The 24,201-nt window shown below is 37.6% G+C and overlaps 1 protein-coding gene across 1 annotated transcript in view; it reads right to left on the bottom strand.

Moving 5' to 3' along the window:
• Positions 1-3,008: 3,008 nt before the first annotated feature.
• Positions 3,009-24,201, bottom strand: part of LOC104548171 (ubinuclein-2-like) — a gene marked incomplete at its 5' end in the record, with an annotated part of 27,640 nt that continues 6,447 nt past the window's right edge. The window contains 9 exons of the mRNA XM_010194113.1: positions 3,009-3,156; positions 4,494-4,607; positions 5,259-5,377; positions 6,487-6,616; positions 7,329-7,399; positions 11,049-11,547; positions 12,278-12,390; positions 13,306-13,443; positions 23,722-23,823. Of these exons, the coding sequence (XP_010192415.1) occupies positions 3,009-3,156; positions 4,494-4,607; positions 5,259-5,377; positions 6,487-6,616; positions 7,329-7,399; positions 11,049-11,547; positions 12,278-12,390; positions 13,306-13,443; positions 23,722-23,823 (1,434 nt within the window). The remainder of the gene's footprint in view (positions 3,157-4,493; positions 4,608-5,258; positions 5,378-6,486; positions 6,617-7,328; positions 7,400-11,048; positions 11,548-12,277; positions 12,391-13,305; positions 13,444-23,721; positions 23,824-24,201) is intronic.

Genomic DNA, 24,201 nt, shown 5'->3' with positions numbered 1-24,201 from the left:
TAGTTACAGGCCTCCAACTAGACTGCGTCCCTGTTTCCAGGTAGGCAAACCAGAACAGACAAGATTTTCCTACACCACTGCCATCACACTAACACTAACCACATCATGAAAAGCTGTCAAAACAAGAGCTTTTCACCACTGATAATACATCCTGTAGAGCTCCAATAGTTATAAAAAAAAAGTATCCACAAATCTCATGTAAACTGGTAAGAAAACATTGACAACATCTCACTACAGTTCCAATGCTTTATTTCTCAGATTTCACTTTCAGCTCTATTTTCAGTTTCTTCACCATACCAACCTCCAAATCTGCATAAAATTGCTTCTTATCACACACTACTGAGTGTCTATGAAGCATCGAGCAATAGGAACATCCCTCCTTACGAATTCAATGTGCCACTTTCTGACCTACCCAGCTTCTCCAGAATATTTCCCTCTCCACCTCCTTCCTCATGCTTTGTCTATTCCCTAATCTTTATGTGGGAATGAAAATCCAACATTAATCCCAGGCCCCAGTTATTTGTAGTATTATCCTTAAAGGCTCAAGGCAAAAGCGCAACTAATACCAGATGAGAAGTCTAAAGATATGGTACAAAGAAAGGACAGTGCAGTATACATTATAAAGCAAGAACACGCTTGGTAAATAACCTCTCCACGGCATACATACATTTAGATGTAAAACGTTGATGACAGATCAGTACAAGATTGTTTCTTTCTGATCAGGTTTTCAAGTCAAGTGTGCTGTTTGACCTGTGCAAAATAAGCATGCTGCAAGCCTACTTGCATGACCACCTCCAAAGATGATGAAACTCTTGGAATTAATGGAAACAGACTTCAGTAACAGACTGTTACTTACACTTCTTTTTTGAACATACACATATTTAGGTTGCAGGGTTTTTTATAGACATGCATGGAATTAATATGCAACCCAGGCACAAAAAAGTGGGTTACATTATTTTAAAATGCCTTGAGAGCCTTTAGGACAAAAAAATGTGTTTCGCTAAATTCATGAATGTTAATAAAACAATCTGTAGGACAGAAACTTCATGTGACAAAGGTAGTTGTGATACACAAGGACAAATAAACAAGGTGCAGTTTAAAGTTAAGATCAGTAACTCACCTTATGTTTCTATACTAAGCTATGAGGAACATTAAATACAGTTAACAGTGAAAGAGCAAGAAATTTTTCCTCTGGGCTGAATCCAAATAGTTCTGGTACAATAGTCCTACTCTGATTAGTTAATAATTCCTTATGAAATACATAGGCCATTTTTAACAATAAATGCTTAAGTTTTTTCCTAGTTTACATAGTTCCTTCTCACTTGAGGCCACATATAAAGCTATAAAATTGTAAGTCTTCAGCATGATAATCGCTATCCTAACATCTCAACAAGATGAGCATCCAGCATATAACATGCTGTATTAGGAGTTACCACTGTAAGACTCCAGGAATATCTCACTTTTCCTCTTTGCACACAACTGTTTGCCTATAAATTACATCACTTTCTAAACAGAAAGCAGGGAAGCACCTTCCCTGTAAATACCATAATGACTTATAAACTTTCCTGTACCAAAACTGCCCACATGGTAAATGAGTTCTTGCTGGTCAACAGAAAGTTATGATCAGGCAGCTTTTGGGGTTTGTTTGGTTTGTTGGTAGTTTCTGGGGGTTTTGTTGTTGCCGGTTTTTTGTAGTTGTTAGTTTTGTTGGTTGGGCTTTTTTGGGACAGGTGTTGCTTGGGTTTTTTTGTTTGTTTGGGTTTTTTTTTCCTTTGTTTCTGAAACCACTTGTATAGTTTAAAAGCTTATGGAAATTTTCAGCACACCTACTGTATGGAAAGGAGAGAACCGCATCTATTATACAGCTTTCAAATACAAAGTTTCAACATCCTTCTCTTCTATGTATTCTTGGATGACCTCACACTATTACTTGACTATTTTGCTACTATAATCAGTGATGAACATATGTGTTCTTAAGCTAAACTGTCCTTGTCTCATCTATTTAGTTCAATAAAATCTTGGTAAGAGATAAAAATCTCACTCATCAGCATACTTAATACAATAAACTGGATTCTTGAACAGAAATAAGTCAGCTGTATGCCAAGTAATGTAAAACTTCATTTGTTCCTTTCATTACCATTTCACAAGTAGCTTATTACACTAATTTCCTACACTGACTATTCTAAGACATAGTAGTTATTTTTACAGCTCAATTCAGACTTGACTAATCTACAATCAAGGTATTATTAAGCAAATTGATCAGCATTGTAGTATCATTTAGCTTTTACAGTTAGGTCAAGATTTGATAGGAAATTGTCTTTTGCAATGAGTACTACAGAAGGAACACACATCATCTGTATTTGCTTCTCTTCTTCCACTCCAAAGTGTTTGAAAACCTTTGTCAATTTCGTATTTCAAAATTATTACTATTGCTCTCATTTTATTTTCTTCCCCTTCATGTGATTGTTTCCTCTTAGTAAGTCAGTAGTAAGCAAGTGTAAGTTTTTGTTAAGAAACTGGTGTATTTTTAACTGCAGCATCACAGAGCATCACAATTGTATTCAGGAAATAAAGAGCACAAACCTTAGTATTTCGTGATCTCCAGTGCTGAAATTCCATCTTATAATTTGAAATTATGCTTACAACACAGGCAAAACTGCTTTCTATATCACAGAAAGATCTTTCCAAGCAGTTACGCCCTGCCTCATACTTTCCCCTCAAATGAAGCATCATGCACTGTGTTACAAACTTCAGTAAATTCAGACTTCAGCAGATTACAAAAGCAAATAGTTCTCCAAGGAAAACGGTGGGTTTTTAAGCTCTCAGGCTTGCAAACGAGAAAATTAACTTCTGAAAAATGTTCATTCTTCTAAAATACTCCAGTTCCACTGACATGCTTTAAAGTTTTAACCAATATTAATAGTACATGGTTGAGTCAAATGTATGACAATACGTAAGATTTAAGAAATCGCTAACACCAAAGTGAATAGATATACAAAGCAGGTATCTCACCTTGCCTGCATCCAGCCTTTAGGCCAAAGTGGTTTCACTTCTGTTTCCATAAAGGTTTTGAGGTAATCTTCAGCAGATTGACTTCTATTTGGCTCTAGCTCATAGCATCCCAGCTTGATCTTGACAAGATTACACAACAGAGACCTGTAGAGAGAAACACAATTCTTTCAAAAGCTCAGCAGAAAAAGGCTGAGAAATAGAAGCACTGATGTTATACAGCTGTTGTCCATTGCCAGTTGTAGGAAGAGCTCAGCTCCAATCGTGTTTTTTGGAAGTTTGCCAAACTGCACAAGCTTGCTACTACAGCTGGTATGTTCTGCCACTGTCACTTCTCTATTTCCAACAGATCACATTGCTTTATTTTTTCCCATCCTTACTATCATTTTGTAATTGGTTTTACATTTTCTTGGTGGTTTCCTCATAGCTGAAACATCTCCTCTCACTTTACCTATAGTGACCTCTATCTCATTTAAGATGGGGAATGCCTGAATGCAAGTGAAATCCATTCTACACTCAATAGTTCAACGGAATATTCTTTCTGACAGAGATGCTGTCTTTTACTGCCCTTAAAAAATACAAAAGTGCACACAGTTAAGTAACATCAGCCTTTTGGAGCCTCTTGCATGAAAAACAACAGATTTAAGTATCTCTTCTTTAAGTATGGCTCACTCCAGGTCAGTCCAAGTTATACTGATTGTATATATTCCATAAAGCTTGCTTCCCTGTTGTCTTAACATACTAAAGAGACTCAGCACAAGAAGTCCACCAGCTTCTTTTAATATGTATATTTGTACTAAAATTAGCTTAGATCTTGTATAGGACATGGCTTATTTAGAAGGATCTGCTTGTTTAAAATCCTGCTTAGACTATTTTTTAAATAGTAACCTTTGTTTTCAGTAAAACCTATTCTAGGAAACAGAAGAGTGAGATTTCATCACTTCAGACAAGAATCTGTGTTGCTCTTGAGAGATAACGCAGAACCTATGTTTGGTGGGGATGGGAGGGGTTAAGATTCATGTATTCTGGATGCTGGCTTGCCCAAGGGCTGGGAGGCTTGCCAAAACAGCAACAGCAGTTTTGGTGGTCTGCCCCAATTACCGCTCATTGTGTGACACTGTTTTGTGACCAATCCCTAGAATAGTGGGAATCGGGTATAGCTCTGCTTACACCTATGTTCTTTATTCAAAGAAGCCCAAAGTCCTAGGACCAGGAAAATTCTCATGTACTTGGATAAAGCAGACAAGTAAGCAGTGAAAAAAGGGTTGGACATAGGATGATCTTGCCTTTCAAGTTAAAGAAAAAGGCTTTTTTACTACTGCAGCATTCTAGCTTGTCTATTTACTCCCAACACTCTCCAAAACTTCTCCGAGGTCTACTTCTGAGAATGACTATTTATTAAACAGTATCAAGTAAAACACCCCCTTGGAGATCCCTTTGTTAAGTCAGTGAAAATTCTTGGTGGAAAACGTAGTTTGTCTCACCTCACTGTGTCATCCCAATGAAACTTCTTTCTGGGTCCCACAACCCTCTTTCCAGGTTTCTCATCATCATCTTCCTCTGATCCATTTTTCTCTCGTTCGTCTTCCGCTTGCAATCTACAGTTAGAACAATTGTTTTCTTTATAGATATACAACACAGACAAAATGTTTCCTTGAGAAAAAGAGTGACATTTTAGGTGTTGGGGGTGGGGAGAAAAGGAGGACCTGTCTACAGATTCTCATTACACCCCCACTGAAAGGGTAAACAGCTCATCTTCCTCTCCCTACTGCTTCACGGACCTCAGAGACAAGCGGAAAGGACACACTGTATGGATGCTATCAAGGATGCTGGCTATAAGCTTCATGTAGTGTCTCTACTGGGAAACAGCAGGATGGTTATCAATTTATTAATGCCTCTCCAAGTCTAAAGTCTGTTAACTATGAAGAAAACAATTACAATGAACAAGGACAAAAACACATCAAGAACCCAACCACACCACCTTCCTCCATTAATCCACTATTTTAAGAATCTCCAGTATCCTTCTTACAGTTTATAATTTCTCTCTTAAGACCTATTTCATTCAGTTAATAGAATTTCTTTCTAAAGTCAGGTGATAACATCACTTATACAAAACTAAGGATTTTGTACAATTCAAACACCTGTAAACTGAAGCTGAGTACGTTGCTGAGCTCAGGGAATGAACAACATGGAAACAGACTTCCATCTGGACTCTAGAAAGGGCATGCACAGACTCCAGGAATACCTACTTGGCATTCTTGGCTTGATTGCGGGCCTGACAGTCCTCTTGATACTTGCATAACTGTTCAGGCATGACGTTACTGACAGCCAGTTTCAGCTTTTGCAGTGGTTCTCTCAAGCGGTCATCCTGCAAAAAGAGAAACACCAAAGCAGTCCTATTAGATGCAGTGTAAAGAGTGTTTCAGATAGTTTCACAAAAATTATTTCACACTCACTCCTGAGGCAACATTCCCAGTACTAGCTATAGACTGCAACAGCCATTTCCTACATGGCACTTGAATCCTGTTAGGTTCAACAGCATAATAGAAATGCACATACTTGAAATTTCTCATACAAGTCATGTAAGTCTGGAGACTAGAAACAATGAAAGATGGTCACAAGGAAACATATAATGAATATCCCAAAAGATTATGGCATGATCTTATTAAATAATACTTTTAAATCAAAATAGGGAAGGGAAGAAAACCTTAAGGAAAATGTAGGATTACTTGACCAATGAGTAACTCAACACTAGCAAGTATGTTTTCAGTTAATCAAATTATCTTCCTACACCTTCTAACTTTAAATTCTTAATCATAACTGTTAATTGAGAAGAACTAGAATACTACATGCTATTACATATTACTACTTAGAAATAACATATGAATCTGTTTGCCTTCTTAGTAAGTTCTGAGATCTCTGCATTCGTGATCCTCAGACACTCTGCAAGATTTACTCCTGGATTTCTTCTAAAGAACTGGGTCAGGTTACTTCAGATCACAGATAACTTTTTTTATTCAATAGAAAAACAAATTTTTTAAGCATAAAGCAACTGCAAATGACATATACAGTATTTGCCACAAAGACAAATTTGCACAAGCACTAGAGACTGGGTCATCTATTACTATCAAGCCTTTCTTTTTTCTTGGCACAAAAGTGAATGCAATAATTTTGTTAGTCTGTCATAACGACGACTATTGTGGCTTTCTAGTTCTGCTACTTTGATATGTACCCTGTACCCAGCTATCAAGATGAAAGCACTTCATTCTCAAATAGAGGGCCAGAAATATTTAAAATAATTGTTCCTGAAGCAGTGACAGTAACAGGTACACAGAATAAAGCTTTTAAGCTGATATAAACAGATCAAAAAATCTTTTGCTTTATTGGAGACTGTGGCTGCTGCTCTACTCTTCTGCATTCTCTCCTCACCACTAACACATAATTAAGCCATGCTGGAGCTGATCTCCCCATCGTTACCTGGACATTGAGATGTAACTTCTTCAGACGCTTTATCAGTGTGTCCTTATTGCATGGCACAAAAGCCTCAAGGTGAGAGTACACTCCATTGCGGATGGCAGGATTTATCTCCTGTAGCTGTAGCTCAATACTGACAAACAAAACAAGAGACAACCAACCAGTGAGGCACTCCAAGATGAAGATGACAACTGAATAAAAACCTAAGGGAGCTTTGTATGCAAAACATATTCTAGCTATGCATACTGAAATACAGCAGCTTGGGACATGTTAAGATAAACTTTCTTTATAAAACGAGGAAGTCTTAATCAATGGCAGGAAGCCATTCCTATACATACTTCTCCAGCAATGTAGACCACTGTCATTCAAATTTTGTTTACTCCCACCACTGCACATCAATCTTGACACAATTTTGACTGCTACAGTCTTTTAGAGATTACTTTATGTTTCCTTGAATACAAACATAGAAGCTTATATATTAAATGCTCAGCTGAAGGATTACAAAGCAATAAGAGCTGGCATCTTCCTTCATGAAAGCTGAATATGTTCTGAGTTATGAAAGTGGGGTACAGGAAGAAATAATGGCAGTTTTGTTGACTTTTTACACATGAAGTCAAGGACACAGGGCACTACAAAACACTTTAGACTTGATAAAGACAGACAGATACTCATGACAGGAACTCTATTAATATATAAATCTCTTTAGCTAATAACTAACTTAGACTGATCTACCTTCATTGACTTTAAAGGGCTTTGTTGGAACAACCTCAATAATATTTCCTCTTCTGCACTTTTCCTTTCACCCCCTTTCCAAAAAAGGGAAGGTTGTACAGATAAGCACTTACTCCAGCAGAATATTATTCATGTCTTGCGTGAAAAACTTCTTCCTGCCTTCTTCATCAAACATCTTGGCGGCCTGAAAATACAGTAATAAAGAGTATCCAAAAGTTCATAGAGCATTTTATCCCAATGACCTTTGTATCTTTACTTTCACAGCTGTATCACATGCTTATTTTCCAGAGAACATAAAAAATGAACAAAATCAAACTATACTCAGCCATTTAAAAAAAGAGGTGGGGATTCTTATTATTACACTCAAATAAAAACGACTTGCTCTAAGGCAAACAATTATTCTGTTTAGAATCTGCCTGAATCACTGCTCATAGAATCACAGAATGGTTTGGGTTGGAATGGACCTTAAAGATCATCTGGTCCACCCCCCTGCCTTGGGCAGGGACACCTCCCACCAGACCAGGCTGCCCAAAGCCCTGTCCAACCTGGCTTTGAACACTTCCAGGGAGGGGGCATTCACAGCTTCTCTGGGCAACCTGTGCCAGTGTCTCACCACCCTCACAGTGAAGGATTTCTTTCAAATGATGTTAAAACATTCATCTTTTAAAAAAGGATGAAGAAAGAAAATGGTAGAGATGTTTTATTATATTACCATGAGGAACATTCTACTACCACTGCTTGCTTTAAAAAGAGGAGCATTGCTTGACAAGTCAAGCAGGCAAGAGCATCAACACTTTTCTACTCTCAATCCATGAAAGGCTCCTTTTCTACCTCTTATGTGCCTCATTCAGTTACAACTTCCCAGCCTTCTTAGATCCATCTCTGTCCTTCATTGCAATTTCTACATAGGGATTATGTATGCTAGAAGAATACCTCATCCCTCTTTTCTGGTGCTGTCCAGCATTCTTGCCATCTTTAAACTGTATCTCTCTAATATTTTTGTCTGGTCTCTTCCTGAGTCTGTTTGGGGTGGGGAAAAAGAGACAGCCTTATTCGTATACACACTTCCTTTTATTTTAAGTTTTTACTGATCCTGCAGGAATTCCTGTGCAGAATCCCTTTCTTTGTTCTTATCACCTAGATTCTTACTTTCAAAATGACAGCTTGTAGGAAAAAGCCAATTCCCTGCATCATTCTACCAAAAATCATTAAGATCATCTCTGATGTTCACCCATTCCACAGATTTATAAAAGTCAAGAGAAAAAAAAAAAGCACTTTTAGAGGCTTATTCTTATGTTACATTCTGGCACCGAGACCAGACAGCAAATGACTAAAGGAGCTGGAAAAGGGTATGTATGCGGAAAAGCAGGCAAGTGTGGTATCATTATAGTGACTGACAAATATATAGGCTGCCAACATGCTATGAGGCTGAACAGTCAAATTAAAATCTCCAATTCTACCTTTTAAAAGAATTTTTAGTCACCTGTGACATCATAACTAAAAACTACAAATAAATGCAAGTGTTAAATCGATAAAATTCCTTTGGTACTATGACATACTTACTGTTCTTGCTCTCCGTAACTGATCCATTTAAGTTTGAAAGAAAAAATATTTCTCAAATTGTGAGCTCTATACTACAGAGGAAAATAGGAGTCTGATTATCAGAAACCATAAGGTAGCCCATTGTCTGAATGCTTTACCGCTTCACTCATCAACACTGGTACCAGAGTTTTTAAGTCTGTTCCTGTAAGGACTGCATTCTGTTCACTACTGTTTACTGTAAATTCAGCTGCTGAAGGGATAGCACTATCTGTTTAAGCATTTGTCCTGCTAAAAAAATTAGAGAGATTATAGATGTCACAAGTGATAAGATACCAAAAAGACAAGTTTCAAAGTCTTAAATCCAGTATCTAAGTATAATTAACACAAGGATTATTATCATCTTCTGATTTACATAAAGCAGAAGGAAAGGTATGCTTTGACATTTCAGTCCCAGGTAGACCTTAAAATCTGATTTCAGCATTATACTATCATGCTGGACAGTGTTGCTGGCTTTTGAAGAGAGCAACATTGGCAGATTCAAAAACTGCATTGCTATCACTGAACTGTTTTTGTTTTGGGTTTTGGTTGCTTTTGTTTTTTTTCTTTTTGTTCCACAGACAATCTTGACAGTTACTTTCACAACAGAAAAATAGCCATATTATTACTTTCCTGCTTGTGTACAATATTGCCTTCTGTCATGGTAGTTTAGAACTGCCCACTTAGGGAACCAGAAGACATTAAACTACAAAAGGAAGTCAGGAAGTTTCTGTTATTTAGTCTGTAGGTTTCTAATTTTATTTTTTTAATCAAGATATACTATACTAATCCATGGAACATAGGCTTTTTCCTACAGCTTTATAAACTTATTAGCTTTCTTTGCAGTAAAGAGCACTGAAGCTGTGAGACTGGCAATTATCTGACAAGACCCATTTCTCTTTTCCTGCTTTTTAGAAGATGCTTTCCCCCACTGATGATGTGTCAGTTGATTGCAATTGGTAGAAGATAATGAAATTGCAATCTTTTAATTCAACAAGTGTCTAGTTTTTCTTCAAGTGTATGTGTGGACTTGATCTGTTCAGCCAGCACCAAACTTCCAGAAGACATCAAAAGCAGAAGACAGAAGAGTCTGGTTTTCCAAGAGCCACTGAATTAAAGCTTTCCTCTAACTATGTGGTCCTCGTTATACAGTGAAGCAGCATGAATTTGGGGCAGGCCACTAACACTTCCTGGCTCTTGGCCTAATCCAGTTCTTCTGCAGTTTTGCTAGAAGCTTATTGCTCATTCATAGCAAAATTAACCTGAATATTTAAAGGTATACAAAAATCTCTCTCACTTCAGTAAACATTAACTCCTTGGTTGTTTTTAGCTTGGTACATTTTAAAATAACCAAGAATACTATAAGACATTTACATACAGGCAAAAGAAACATTATGTTTTTTCATTACTCTGTAACCTGTAGCAAAGCAAGCTCTGCTACTGTCTAAATTATTTTTTCCCAAGAAGGTAGTTACTTGAATTGCTTTTTCAGAACTTACTGAGTAAGGAAAAGCTGCATTTTATTGAGTAAGGAAAAGCTTTAATATCAGAATCTGGACAATCAAACGACAAATTTATTTTCAACATTCAAAATTGAAACAAGGAGCATACAATATCTTAATAAGTGATCCCTTTCAGTAAGCTACTGGGGTGCTGGTAACCTGCAGATTAATATTTTTCATTAATATTGACAAGTTTGGATTCTGTTCTAACCTTCCAAAATAAAGTACTCAGTTTCGTGGTTGGCGGGTTTTTTTGTGGCTGGGTGGTCTTTGTGGTTGGTTTTTTTTGCTGTTCTCGCTTTTTTTTTTTTAAACTGGCAAGTTAGCATTTATGTTACAATGCCAAAAATTCAAAACATCGATTTGTAAGCTGCAGTTGTATTTCAGGGTTCCTCTTCCAAAGTAAGAAAACACCTATCTCCATTTCACCAACTAATAATTCAAGTCAAAATAACATTGATATTTCCATTATGGAAAAAAAACCAAAACAAACATTACAAGTTACTGTACACAGAAAATTTAGAAAACCTTGTCTCCACTGTGAAACAAACACTGCTTTAACAATTGACCTGCATCATCTCTGTGCCCATTTACATCTGAGCATAAATGCAGACATTAAGGTTGACATCAAGATCAATTCTGCCTTTTCTAGCATTTCAGGCAGCATTTCCAGGAAGACAACTCAGGCCCTAATTATTTTTCCTCATTCTCAGATTCCTGAATGCAATCCCTTACCAGTGAATTCATACTTACTGTTCGAAGGTCTCCAATGCGCTTTTCAAGAAGCACAGGCAGCCCTTCTGGGAGGGCAGGCACCTGCTTGGGTGTCATGACCTGAGAGGTGTAGGTTGCCTGAGTGACATTTCCGTTTTCTCCTGACAGCTCAGATACTGGGCTGCCATCAGAAGTCCCATCAAGCAACTTGTCAAAGTCAATGTCTCCCAGCATCTCCAGGGCACTTTCAGCTTCTTGCAGGAGCTCACGTCCATTTGTGCTACCAAAAATGGAGAGGACAGGATCACTGATCCTAAGATTCAAGTCAGAGATATCGTTTCCTGCACTGAGAGAGGAGGAAGGAATTTTACTAGGGGTAGAGGTTACAACAGTCACGGGAGGTTTTGGAGTAGATTCCTTCTTCCTCATGGCTTCCTTCTCCTTTTGAAATTTACGGATCATGGCAGCCAGAGAGAGTGAGTCTTTATACAATTTCTTTTTCTTCTTTTCAGACTTGTGTGAATTTAAGGCCATTACTCTACAGAGGAAAGAAATCTTTCATTAGAATGCATGTGACTTTTGAGGCCTTAGTAATCTTTAACAAAAAGCTGGGAATTTAGTACAATTAAAAGATAACCAGAGGTCAGAAGCAAGTACTTTGTGCCTTCATCTTTAGACTATATTGTCAACTACTATAAATTTTTGCTGGTTATGTGATTTCATGCTTTCCAAATTATTTCTTTTGCTGACTTCTGTACACATTAAGGCAGTGGTTATTTACTTTTGACTTCTCAAATTAATTATGGAGAAGTTGGCACAGTTAAACTCATGGCTGACCTATGGTGACAGGTTGCTTTAAAATTAGGCACACTGTGTATGTTTAAAAAATTAGCTGCTACGATTTTTGACATGCAGGCTAATCCTCTATATGCTACTTAAACTGAACATTTTCTGCCAATGCATCACCTTGATGAAAAGTGCTATCAATACATTTTCAATATCAATTTGAATATTCATAATAAGATAACTTTCACTCATTGACAGTTTTCTGAAAGCTAATTAAAAAACCACCACCTTAATCCTCCCATGCTAGCCTCGGACTCAGGAAAGCACACACACAGTTAAAATTCCAAAACCAAAATCCATTAGCTGTTAATGATAGTTTAAAAACACAATATTCCAAATGGCTGTGATGATCTTGCTATGGCATGTAATCTTGAAACCAGACATCATGCAATCAGATGGTTCATCTAAAGAAAGAAACCTACCCCAACTGCTTAGGAACTTTCATTTTCCGAGGCTTCTTCTCCTTTTCTGTCCCTTCATCTTTCCGCTTGCGCTTCTTCATTCCACGATCTTCACTTTCTTTTAACTTTGCTATCTAGAAAAGGTTCAATAAAGGACAATGACTCTTCCACCCTGAAGGACTCTTACAGCAAGAAACATTTAGTTTTAACACTTTCATAGTTTTCAATAAACACACTTTAAGGCACATCCAGACTGATGCCCAGCCAGTATGAGCAACAGCCACCTCAGAAGACTGAATCCCTCCATCATCTTCTGCTACTACAGCTTCATTGCCAAGTATGAAAATACATAGAATGAAGTATCTTTTTGGCCAATTCAGATTAACTATCTCCTCTCCCAAGTTCTTGCTGATCCCTAGCTAACTGCTGGTGCAGAGTAGGGAAAAAGTCTTCACACTGTGCAAACATTAGTCAGCAGACAAGACTTTAGTGTGTTATCAACACTATTTTATTCACAAATCCAAATCACAGCACCTTAAGGGCTGCTACGCAGAAAGTTAACTCCATTCCAGTCAGATCTAATATAAGAACCTTAAAATTATACTGAATTTGAAGAATCATAGAGCAGGAAAGGACATCAGAAAGCAGGAAGTTCAAGTGTTATTCCGAATACTAGGAATGGTTTCGTATCATGCAAGCTTTGTGGAAAACAGTAAAAGTAGTGCTGGAGAATTTAAGTTCTCATCTCATAATAAAATTCCTAAAAAAAAATACAGAATCACCTGTTTCTTCAGGATGAATAGACAACTTGTTAGCTTACCTAAACAGTCAGTTGGTCTTGCAAGACCAGACTGCCTGTGGATATCCTGAGTTATTCCCTGAATGCTGAATGAGCCACAAACCAGAAAACGCAATAAACTGCGTGCAATAAATACTGCGTGGCATTCTGCTTTCAGCCTGTCCATCCAAGCTATTCTAAGTGTATCTAGTATTTCCTAATGTCCACCTAGCTATAAGTTCTGTATAAAAAACAAATCAAGATCACTCACTTTAGGTGGCCTATGCTTTTTGTCTTCTGCAAAGTCATCATCCTCTGAATCAGATGCCTGTCGGAATTGCAGTGTACCAGTGTTGATATAAAACCCTCCATATTTAGTTGTCAGGGATGCAGGAACTAATTCATCATACTGGGCAAGAAAGAGAAGATGAGTTTAACAGCATTTCTTATTAAAATGAGTATGTGGTTCATCTACCAGTCCTATACATGAAAAAAATATATACAAGTACACAAAACAATGCATCTTTTTTGGAAAGGAAAAACAGGTTTACAGCATTAAAAGTACTGCTTTCTGAAGGAAATTAGGATAGGCACAGAGACATTTCCTTGCCCCTCTAGGAAATAAATAAAAAAAAAATCAAAACTTCTTAAACTTTTTCCCCCAATATTCTGTCTGAGTGTGTGTTATGTTACACTAGATGTTAAAACCTCAAGATACATAAACCATATGAACAATGATACACCACTACAAGCAACTTGATTGTTCACTGGTTCACTTTGTCCATGAAGCAGGCAAGCACATAGTAAATTATTTGTTTTCATCTACAACAGCCATACCAGCAACATCAATGGTTGAAAACAAATTTTGTAAAAAAAACCTCCAAAAAAACCCCAAGAAAACCCTGCCTCTATAGATTTTAAATTTTAAGTTTCATACTTCTATTGAATACTCTTCAATTTATGAGGCAATGTGCTGTTCAAGTTACCTTCTGTTAGTCGTACACTTATCACATGCCCTGTAAGTTATCTGTAAGTGATAGCTACAGTTATTTCCAGAACCTATTTCTCCCATATTTTTGAAAAATATGGCAGTCTGAACAATCTCTATATTGCAGTGGAATAAGCCTATATTAAGCCTATTGTATATCAGAATTTTACAGGACTGGATGTTATCCAGGAATTAGGACTGAAAATAGTAGAGATGTTTTGTAAATTTAGCATAAAAAAAAGCTTCTTAGATTCTATGTTCTGATTCATTAAGACCGCCACGGTTTTCATTAATTCCAGTTTCTGGTGTTCCAACACACACTAAAACTAACCACAGTGCCTGCTCAAAAACTTACTTTTCATACCAAGTTCTCTGAAATTTTCTTTTGTTAAAAGTGCTCACACCTTGCAAACTTAGTCACAGTATCTGTTAGCTTATTTCAAATTTCAGATGTTGAATATGACATTGCCTCATACAAATACCACAGTATCAGGACTTCCTTTGTTGAAAGTCGGGACACATTCTTACTCTGTTTAGACAGTTTTAAAACCACAAAAGGTTTGAAACTCTTACACGCATTTTATTTTGAAAAGCACTTAATATTTATGAAGGATTTTCAAGTTATAATTACAAACCCATATCTCAAAAATACTGAAATCCAAAGACACAGGCAAAGTGGTCAATATCAAGTATACTGGAAAACAATATTAATTATTTCATTTCATGACCAGCAGCCATCTCCGAACGACATTCTCCCCTAAGTGTTACCAGAAAACAGTTAATCTCTAGGAAATACCTTGTTAACAGCAAACACTCAGGAAGACTGGGAGGATTAATAGATTCATTCTAGCTCTATACAAAAATATCAACAAAGCAAGTCATGGAAGTGTTCGCAAGAGCACTGAGGGAGGCTTGTCTTGAAAATGCCATTATCACTGCGCAGGAAGACAATGTCGTCCGGAGTCACTCCAATTTTGAGCTACTAGTCAAAAATTGCTACTAGTTGAAAATTGTTAGATAGTGAACTGAAGCTACAGCGACAATTCTGGAAGGTACAGTCTGTCTGGATGCACAAAGTGACAGAGACACATACCTGCCAACCAAGATAAGGAGGAAGCATTTACAGGACCTGGAAAGTGTTACAAAAGTACCAGAAAGGCACAATAGAGGTGCAATGACCAAGAATCAATTTCTGCCTTTCTTCTGAAAGAAAGGATAGGATTTTGACACGCTTGAAAGGTACGCACACTGGCAGAGGAAAAAGTCCATTTTGAGTTACAGCTGCAAGCAACGAATGTTTGGTAGCACTGCCAAATGATTAAGTAAGATACTTGAGAAGGAAAAAAAGTGTGTTATTTTAAAGTCTGAACCAGCAGGCTTTCCACTGCATGTCTCTTAAGACAGAATTCAACAGGCTGAATAAATCAGTAGGCAGTTTTAACTGCCACAACACGAACTGAACACTTGAGATCACCTCCATGAAAGGAACACACGCAATGCAAAGGGGAGTGTCACCTAACAGCTTACTGTATTTCACATAATGCAAAATAATGCAAAATGGTTTAAGAACCAGAAAGTCTGGGCTACCAAAAGCATTAAGACAGGAAAAAGAGTTATCCAGAAGAGGAAAATTGTGAACGTATAATTCAACAACGAAGTTGGTGAAAGAGCCGGAACTGGATGTCTATGTGGATTTGATCTGAATAAGTAGTTAGAAATTTACATGAGTCATCACCTTTTATCTTCATGGAATAAAAGGCTTAACAAGAAGCACAGAAAAACAGAAAGGGAAAGGACAAGTGGTGGCAGGAACTATGAAATACCCTAAGATCATATGAAAGACTGGTGCAAGAAAGTGGGAGAATCTATTAATTGGGCAAAATGAAAGCAAAGTGGCTTAGTAGTGGACTTGTCATTCATCTTAAGAGACCAGGACGAGCACGCAAAGTAGGAGGTACAAAGTAAACTTGAGAGGGGAGGCTGGGTAAGAATTCCGGATAAATGTGTTGTTTTTCTACAGCGCTCAGAACCAGCTTCATTATGTACAAGGAAGATGAAAGCAAAAGAAAATAAATTATTATCCACAGTGCTTAAAGGACATAGCAGGCATTTCCCTTCTGAGCTGACAGGGTGTGAAGTGAATTGGTGAGGTTGGGGCAGTTTGGGATCAAAACAGAAGAATACAGTAGTTGCCAAGTTTGAAGGAAAAAGCGCACAGTCAAAGCTGGGACCATTATCATAAGAAGTGAAGAACAAGTAAAGGGAAGAACAGCAAAGACTTGGCTGCAGAGCAGTAAGGGAGCCCTGGAGAGCACACAAGAAGAAGATTAAAAGCAGTCTACATGTGAGGAAACCATGAACCACAGCAGATAAAAATGACCAACATGCTATGTGGCATGGATCCATGGGGACAAGGCAACCAGAAAGGCAGAATTCATTCAATACAGAGATGAACAAGCTAGTCCATAAGAGTCAGCAAGCAAACGAGGTCAGCAAGATGTCGATGTGTAACTGAACAGTTGAGGCTTCAATAGCTTCTGCTGAGGACTCTGAATTTGGTCAGATTTTCAAAGATCTTTTTACATTCAGTCTTCCTTAACCCATGAAAGAGTTTACTTTTCCCTACCAAAATCTGATTTGTCCTCAGCCTACTGAACAAGGTATCACTAATAACTTAACATTTCATTTTACTTTCAGTTTACTTAAATCTAGGGCCTGCAGACTACAGCGTACCTAGTACCCCCTCCTTCAGGGTAAGCTTACTATTTCCTAGGGTCTTAATTGAACAGAAAATCTGAATATGATTCTGTAAGATACTGGCAACAGCTAGATTAAACTTCACTTTAAAGTTTCTTCAGGACTCTCAGTTAAAGGGAACATGGCTTTTGCAAGTTCTAAATCTTCTAATGAATTGGTTTCAAGGCTTTTGCTTTGCACTAGCTTTTGTTGCTTATGAAATCACAGAAATGCTCCTACTAATTGAAAATAACTTCAGCCATTTACAGTGTTCTGCTCTTACACATTCCAAGACTGAGAATTAAAATAGTCAGACGTACAAACAGACAGGGCTTCATATATGATTGACTCCTGTGAACACAGATTTGTCCCACAAAAGATTATGGAACCATTCTGCAGACAACAAAATAAGACTGATATTGTTTGATCATCTAAAAGTAGATCAGTAAGTCATCTTCAACTGTCCTTGAGCTACATTTCTATGCTTCAGTGCCATTAATCTAAATATTTAGGTGTGAAAGAAAACTTCGGATTTTTTTAAAAAATAGAAGTCAACCAGTTCCAACATCATTATACCACAAACAGTGAAATTTTATGGATTATACCAGTTCAGTTCTGAAATCCAGACCCACAGTATGTAACAGTATCTTATATTAATATTGTTTGCTCTTGTGTTCAGATATTTTGACCATGATCCTACTCATTCAGCTTCCTTCCAGAGAAGGACCTATATTATAAAAGTACACATGAAAAGGCACTTCTGTTTTAAGTCCTGGAAATTAGGTTTGCTGCAAACACTTTGAAGTGTTTTAAGAAATGCAGCCTGTACATTATCTGTTGTGAAACTGGTATTATTTAGATAAAAGATAGGCACGGATCATTTTTGTTCTTTGTTCAGTTTACTTCTGAGATGGCTCTAACCAGCTTGACAAGGGGAACTGTTCATTTTTGATCATCACTACTCCACTGAATAAAGTCAAGCTCAAGTTATGTCAAATATTGCTGCTTCAGTCAGATGGACCGAATATCCATACAGTTTACTACATACTTTAAGATACTTGAAACAGTTGATTGATCTCTATGCTTCTTAAAGACAAAGAAGTGAAATGCACTCTTTGGCTTTGATATCCTCTAAGGATACGTTTTCGAACAAACAAAAATATCCCCAAATCAGACCTATCTTTCCAAAAAAATAGCATAGTAGAATATACAATGAAATACTGAATAAGGTTAAGGAGGAACAATCCATTGCTTTTCTAATCCAAGATGACATTAATAAGCAAGCAGAAAGAGCTTTCCCATGGTAAAGAATGTTCCTCTTCCAAAATGCATAGGCAAGTTTTTTTGTGGGGGGGTTTTGTGGTTTTGGTGGTGTGGTTTCCTTTGTTTTTTCTCTCTCCTCTCTCTCTCTAATCTTGGGGCAAAGGACAGCTGGCATATATATATATATATAGCCCTGTTTCGTTCTCATCATGACCACCACTTTTTATACCCTTCCATAAGTCACCAGAGTGAGGCTATTAGCTTAAGTGACATTCAGTGCAACGAGATGACATTCTTATCACCTTGAAAACATTTCAGCTTACATTATAAACTGTATGACCACTGATATACCCACTGTATGTGACCACCTTTATCTGCTCAACTCAGTTCTTTCAGAGATTGAGCTCTGACCCACACTGAAAATACAGACTGGTGGTGTTTCAGATAAATGTGTGATGTATTACTTAACCTCTCCCGGTTTCATGTTACAGAATTACTAAATGATTATGCAGAAAAAAAGTTACACTTTCTCTTTCCGTTCGTTTAATGTCAAGAGCAGACTTATCATATATGACAAATACTCTTATTAAAGACCTGTTATTTTGGCATGTTATAAACTCTCCTATTTATTATAATCATATTGTTTGTATAATTTTTTTTGAAAACACTTAAGTTCCTTGTGCTGCTTAAATAAATTATTCTGCTCACGAAGAACAGTCGATCCTTGGCCATGACCTACCCCTCTAGTAGCACAAATTACTCTGAAGAATTATTTTGTGCTCTTCAAAAATTAAATTTAGCAAAAACCAAGAAGTTGCCACACCTATTATAATTATTTTTTCACAATGATTTCTCACTCCTACATTCTTGATGCACACAAATTTAAACAGTACTACAAAGGCCAGATATGAGTGTCAGGTTTTTTCGAAGTACCTACACAGATGTTAAATTTTCAGTTTCTCAGTTGTCCCCCTGAGGTCATTAAATATGTGATCAGTCCTAAACTGCCTGGTTGAAGCCTAGGCCAGAACGCAGGATTAAAAAAAAAAATTACTTATTCTTTCTTAAAAAAAATATGGTATTTCGCAGAAGGAGCAAGAGAACATTACTGTTGCTTTAACAAACATCAGACTTGTTCTGCAAATTCAACTACCTTTGTCCCTCTAGCCATAATGGTTCTTGTACTAGAGGACTGCTGGGTTTGTAGTTTAAACATGTCTGTTCTGCATTAAGCAGAACAGTATCTGCTTTATGTATTTGGTACTTTACACCTTTCATTTCTGGGGGGTGAGGAGGGATAAAAACCCAAAGAAAGAATCTCCTAATTTATATGCATTTGCAAGGGCAAATTTGACACATCAGGTGCCAAACGGCAGATCTACCCTGAAGACACCTGGGAAGCACGCAAGGCATCTTTTATTAAAGGTGACATGATGCACTCAGCCAAGTGAGAACTATTCCCCAGCCACAGAACTCCCAAGACTGGGCAAAGTGACAATGAACAAGGAAGACAGATCAGTAATATAAACCCAGAAATCCATAGCCAACAAAACAGCTATTAAGTGAATCTCTCTAAAAAAGAGCTTTAGTGCACCCTCTTATGCTCAGTGTGGATGAGGTTTGTGATAGAGGTCTACAGAGGCAGCTTTTTTCCACACAATAAAAGCAAAGTGAATTTTATCTCTCAATCCAATGTGAAAGTATGTCTAATAATTGTTCCTATGTAGCAATTTTCTCTATATGCCTCTAACATAGGCAGGTTAATGTTTGGGGTGTTTTTTAATTTATTTTTCTTTTTTGTTGTTGTTGTTAAGAGACATTTCTCATTCTCAAGCAATGACACTGCTCTCCACAGCTAAGCATAAAACAACCTACTTTGATTAAGGAGGATGAGAGAACAACATTAACTTGGCTCAAGACAACATCTGAGCCAGAACCCCACAAACAAGGTAAAAATTACCATGAGCACACTGAGCTCTGCCATTCCTCAAGTAGATACCATTCTCACTGGGAAAAAACATCTCAGATATCCAAGAGCCTTGTGCAAGATGCTCTTACTGGCAATCCATCAGCTTTAAGTTTTAGATGACAACAACAGGAACTCTTGAGGGGAAGCAAGGGTGGCAGAGAAGAGGATATTAAATCTATCACACCTTTAATTGGTCTGAAGATTAAGTAAACAAAATTTATCCTGGATACGTGTGAAAACTGTAATTCATGTCAATTTTTGCAAAGACTAAGCCCTTAAATTATAGAAGGCCTTCAAACCCAGATAGCAAAAGAGCAACTCTTTTACCAGTGTGTTTGGATTTACTAATATCAATATGCAATCCTCAAAAATTTCTCTTTTAAGAGGGTCTGAGCTCTTGAGGCAAGACGTAGCTAAAGCAAAACAAGTTTCTCCTTTAAGCTGAAGTACCTGTTTTGGAGAAACTCTCCATGTATGAGAAAGCATTGGTAGGCTAGTTCCCTCTAGCCAGCAGCACAGGACTCTTTACACCAGTGTTTAGAAGGCTGCAGTGGAACGATGAATATAGTACACTGGGTTAAATACTGACATATGGCCCTGGGTGTCCAAAGTACTGAACTGCATGCTTCCCACTCCTCTTGGCATTCAAGTTTTGCTTCAGTTCCTGTCAGCGTGGCTACCCAGTATCACTGCTTCAAAAGACAGCTTGCATTGCTTAGAGATTTCTATGTGAGCGGTTCTTCCTCTGCGTCCATCCACCCAACACAGGATAAGGTGCTAACTGGTCTTTGTTTTGAATGTGCAAGTCTTACTACCTCTGAGTGAGAGAAAATTGCATAAATTTTAACTCAGCATTACTTCAGATCCCTGCTCTACATTACATAGTGGAAAGCTGAGAGTGCACTGTGCTCCCCTGGAATCTCTATCTTTATAAAGCTTACAGTGTCAGCAAGGTATTCAACCAACCAAATATTCAGAGGTCATCACAAGAGCAAGCCAGGTCCAGCCAAACCAGGCTGATATGCACACATATATACACACACATGCATGAAGGAAGAATAGAGGGGAAGCAGAAATCTACAGGAATACCATTCCACAAAGAATACAATTCTGGTCAGTTTACAATACAGCAAAACCTATTTCCAACGAGGACAGCAAGGTGAAAAACTGAACAGCATATATAAAAAAGCAAACAGCAGATACAGCCAAAGCAAACAGCCACCTGTAACTACGTACTTATTCCTGTAAGAAGAGACAAGTCTGACGGACGATGGGAGGTAGGAACTGACTGTCACTTTGAGTAATGAGTACCCAAAAAGCTTTCTCCAATGTTTTACTTAAGTTGGCTTCATATCTGAGTCCACAGAATTGCTCTTCAGGGGCCCTCAGTTTTCTGTGTTCAGTAGTCACAAGGAATTTGATCTTTTTAATGCAGGCACACTGCGAAGTCTTTACTACACTGTGGGAAAGTGCTGATTCTTTCCAGAGTAAACAACAAAAGCAAACTCTGTAAGAATCTCATGTGTGGTTTCCATTTTCACAGAGGGTAAACAATGGCAATCTAATCTACTAAGCAGCTCAAAATTTACCCTGCTTCATCAGGGCACTTTAAAAGAACCTTCCTCCAGAAAACCATGTCCCGTACTTGTCTGTACTCTGGCCCCATTAACATCCATTACCTGAGAATCATGCCATTAGCAGATTACCTGATCCCTGCCCTCAAGAAAACAAGGACAATGGCTTTCCTGGATCCTTGGAGGACCCAAATGCCCTGTTACATATGCTATTCGTTATATATGCATCTATGTTATACGTACAAAATTGCTTAATTGGAAATGGATCCAAAGGAAACAGAACTCCCTGACTCGATTACAATGCCTGCTAAAAACAGGCCTAGAGTTTTATTTGCTTGATTTTGCAAATATTTGACGACATTACCTCAAAATCTGGTTTTAGAAGGAAAATGTCTCTAAAGCTATGGAATAAATCTCCTTCAGTGACAAAGAGCTCAGTATTTCTTTCACACCTGTGACAAGGAGGACTAAAATTCTAAGTTTTCAAATTTTTTTTTCTGGGAGGCAGAGGGAGACAACAGGATGCCAATCCTGGAGCAATTTAAGAGGTACTTATACTCATTTTTCAAGTGTTTGTGCCCAGAGTATTATAGCTTTATATGTAAGAAAGTATATTTTCCAAACGAAATTAAGCCCAGGCTGGGCCTGGATCTGACATTTCTCAGTGTACACCGTGATTTAATAGCTGGCCGCACAGAAGATGAGCAAGCCAGGTATGTAGATTTTTCTTCTCAACACTTCCCATTTGCATCTAAGATGGAATAGGAGGTTTTGTTGAACTTTACTCTTACATTACAGGACTCTTAAACTCTGAAACAGGAACTTAGACCGCAGCTGACAGTGCTTTTTTTTTATTGTCCTCTAAGCAGAAATGGGGATAAACACAAAACAGAGATGGTCTCTCACTAGTCTGTATTTGTAAAGCAGACACAAGGCATAATGATTTGTTCAAGAGAGCAATTTTTAGAGAATACACCATTCTCCCCAGTAGCTTCCACAGCTACCACATGATGCAACCATTTGGTCCTCTAACAACTGCCTTTTGTATGTTCTTGCAAGAAGTCTGGCAAGAGATAGCAAAAGTAAATGCTCCTGCAAATCTAAGGGATATGCTGCTGATAACAAGAACAGTGCTGAAAGGAGGCACAGTATGAAAAGTACTAATACATCAGTAAGTGTTCAATCCTGCTAGACTCACATACATCTTCAATAGAGACCTGTACCCTGAGTACTGAAAGTTATTCAAATCAAATATCTGACCTGCAATAGGTCACAATAAATCCAGTAAAACCAAGTTACAACTTGGGTCCTGCATCATAAAGTTTAAAAACTGAGGATGATCAGTTGGAACACCAGTGTAAAATCAGATAAGCCTACAGGCTCAAGTGGTTTCTCAGCAAGACCGAAGCATATCTGTTCTTACTGAGCTGAAGATCAGAATTTAACCTTTGGAAAGGACATACCAAGGCTTAGGTCCCAATACTGTTCCAGCAGCAAAGCCAAAAGTTGAGGGATAATAATAGGACAGTTTAATATTGGCAAATTCAACTAAAATATTAATCCAGACCAAGAAAAAGGACAAATTAATACAAGCTACAATAAGCACCAACAGCAAACTCACTTTTCATGAAAACTTGTTCATGTGCCTTCAGACCTACTTCAAAACTAGCAATACACACAGACAAGCTCAGCCTACTATCCACTGTGTTTAATAGCTGAACTTCTTTTGCTCAAGAAGGTATCAGTTCTGCATCATGCCTTCTGTGCATGTCACAGTTCTTAAAAGCAAGCTATCTGGATTATTAGTAGCTGTGAGGTTTCTAGCATACAGATGTTGCTAATCCAGATAGCTCGTACAAGAAACTAAACAGAGCCAGTGTAATTTCAGTCCACAGTATATGAAAGACACAAAAATAATATAAATTTCTAAAGCTGAAAAATTATGTGATTTAGTAATAGCTTTCTTAATTCTTGCAGTGCATAATGAGATCTGAATGAGACTACAAATAAAATAATTGATTGAATTTCAAAAGTAGCACACCCTTTGGATCCATACCAGCTATATAAAGGCAGAAAGTGTTTTCCCTTACCTTTCTTCTTTATCAAAAAAATTAAGCAGTCTTATTTCTCCTTATTGCTTTGATGGGGCTTACTTACCGCTTCAGAATTATCGATAAAAGGGTCCGTTTCATCATAACCATAACCTATATCAATTAGATCCTGCAGGCGATCCTTCCGATGTTTGTGGGGCTTTCCACCCTGAAAACAAAGCAAGCGTTGTATCATTTGGGAAACTGGAAAGCAATGTTCTAAAGTCTACAAAACATACAGCTTTGGAGGGATGGTCATTCAAGGAATTAGCAGTTTTGCCCTCTTGAAGATGGTCTAGATGACTAGAAGGCTTTCATACAGGAATGAGTTTTAGCAAACATGCTCTACTATAGCTTCACCAGAATCATCCATGAAAGGTATTCACCAGCCATCTGGTTTCTGCCTGACCAAGATCTTCCTAACATTTGCTATTTAGAGACATTTCACTGTCTTACATTTTTAAAACACAGTAATAGGACTGCTAGTGATAGAATGACTGAGGTAATTGAGAAACTTAAGTTTTTATGTATGTTAAAGAGTCTTCAG

Source organism: Mesitornis unicolor, unplaced genomic scaffold (genome assembly GCF_000695765.1).
Source record: "Mesitornis unicolor isolate BGI_N332 unplaced genomic scaffold, ASM69576v1 scaffold41991, whole genome shotgun sequence".
NCBI lineage: Eukaryota > Metazoa > Chordata > Aves > Mesitornithiformes > Mesitornithidae > Mesitornis > Mesitornis unicolor.
Note: the sequence above shows the minus strand (reverse complement) of the source record. Positions and strands in the feature narration are given on the sequence as shown.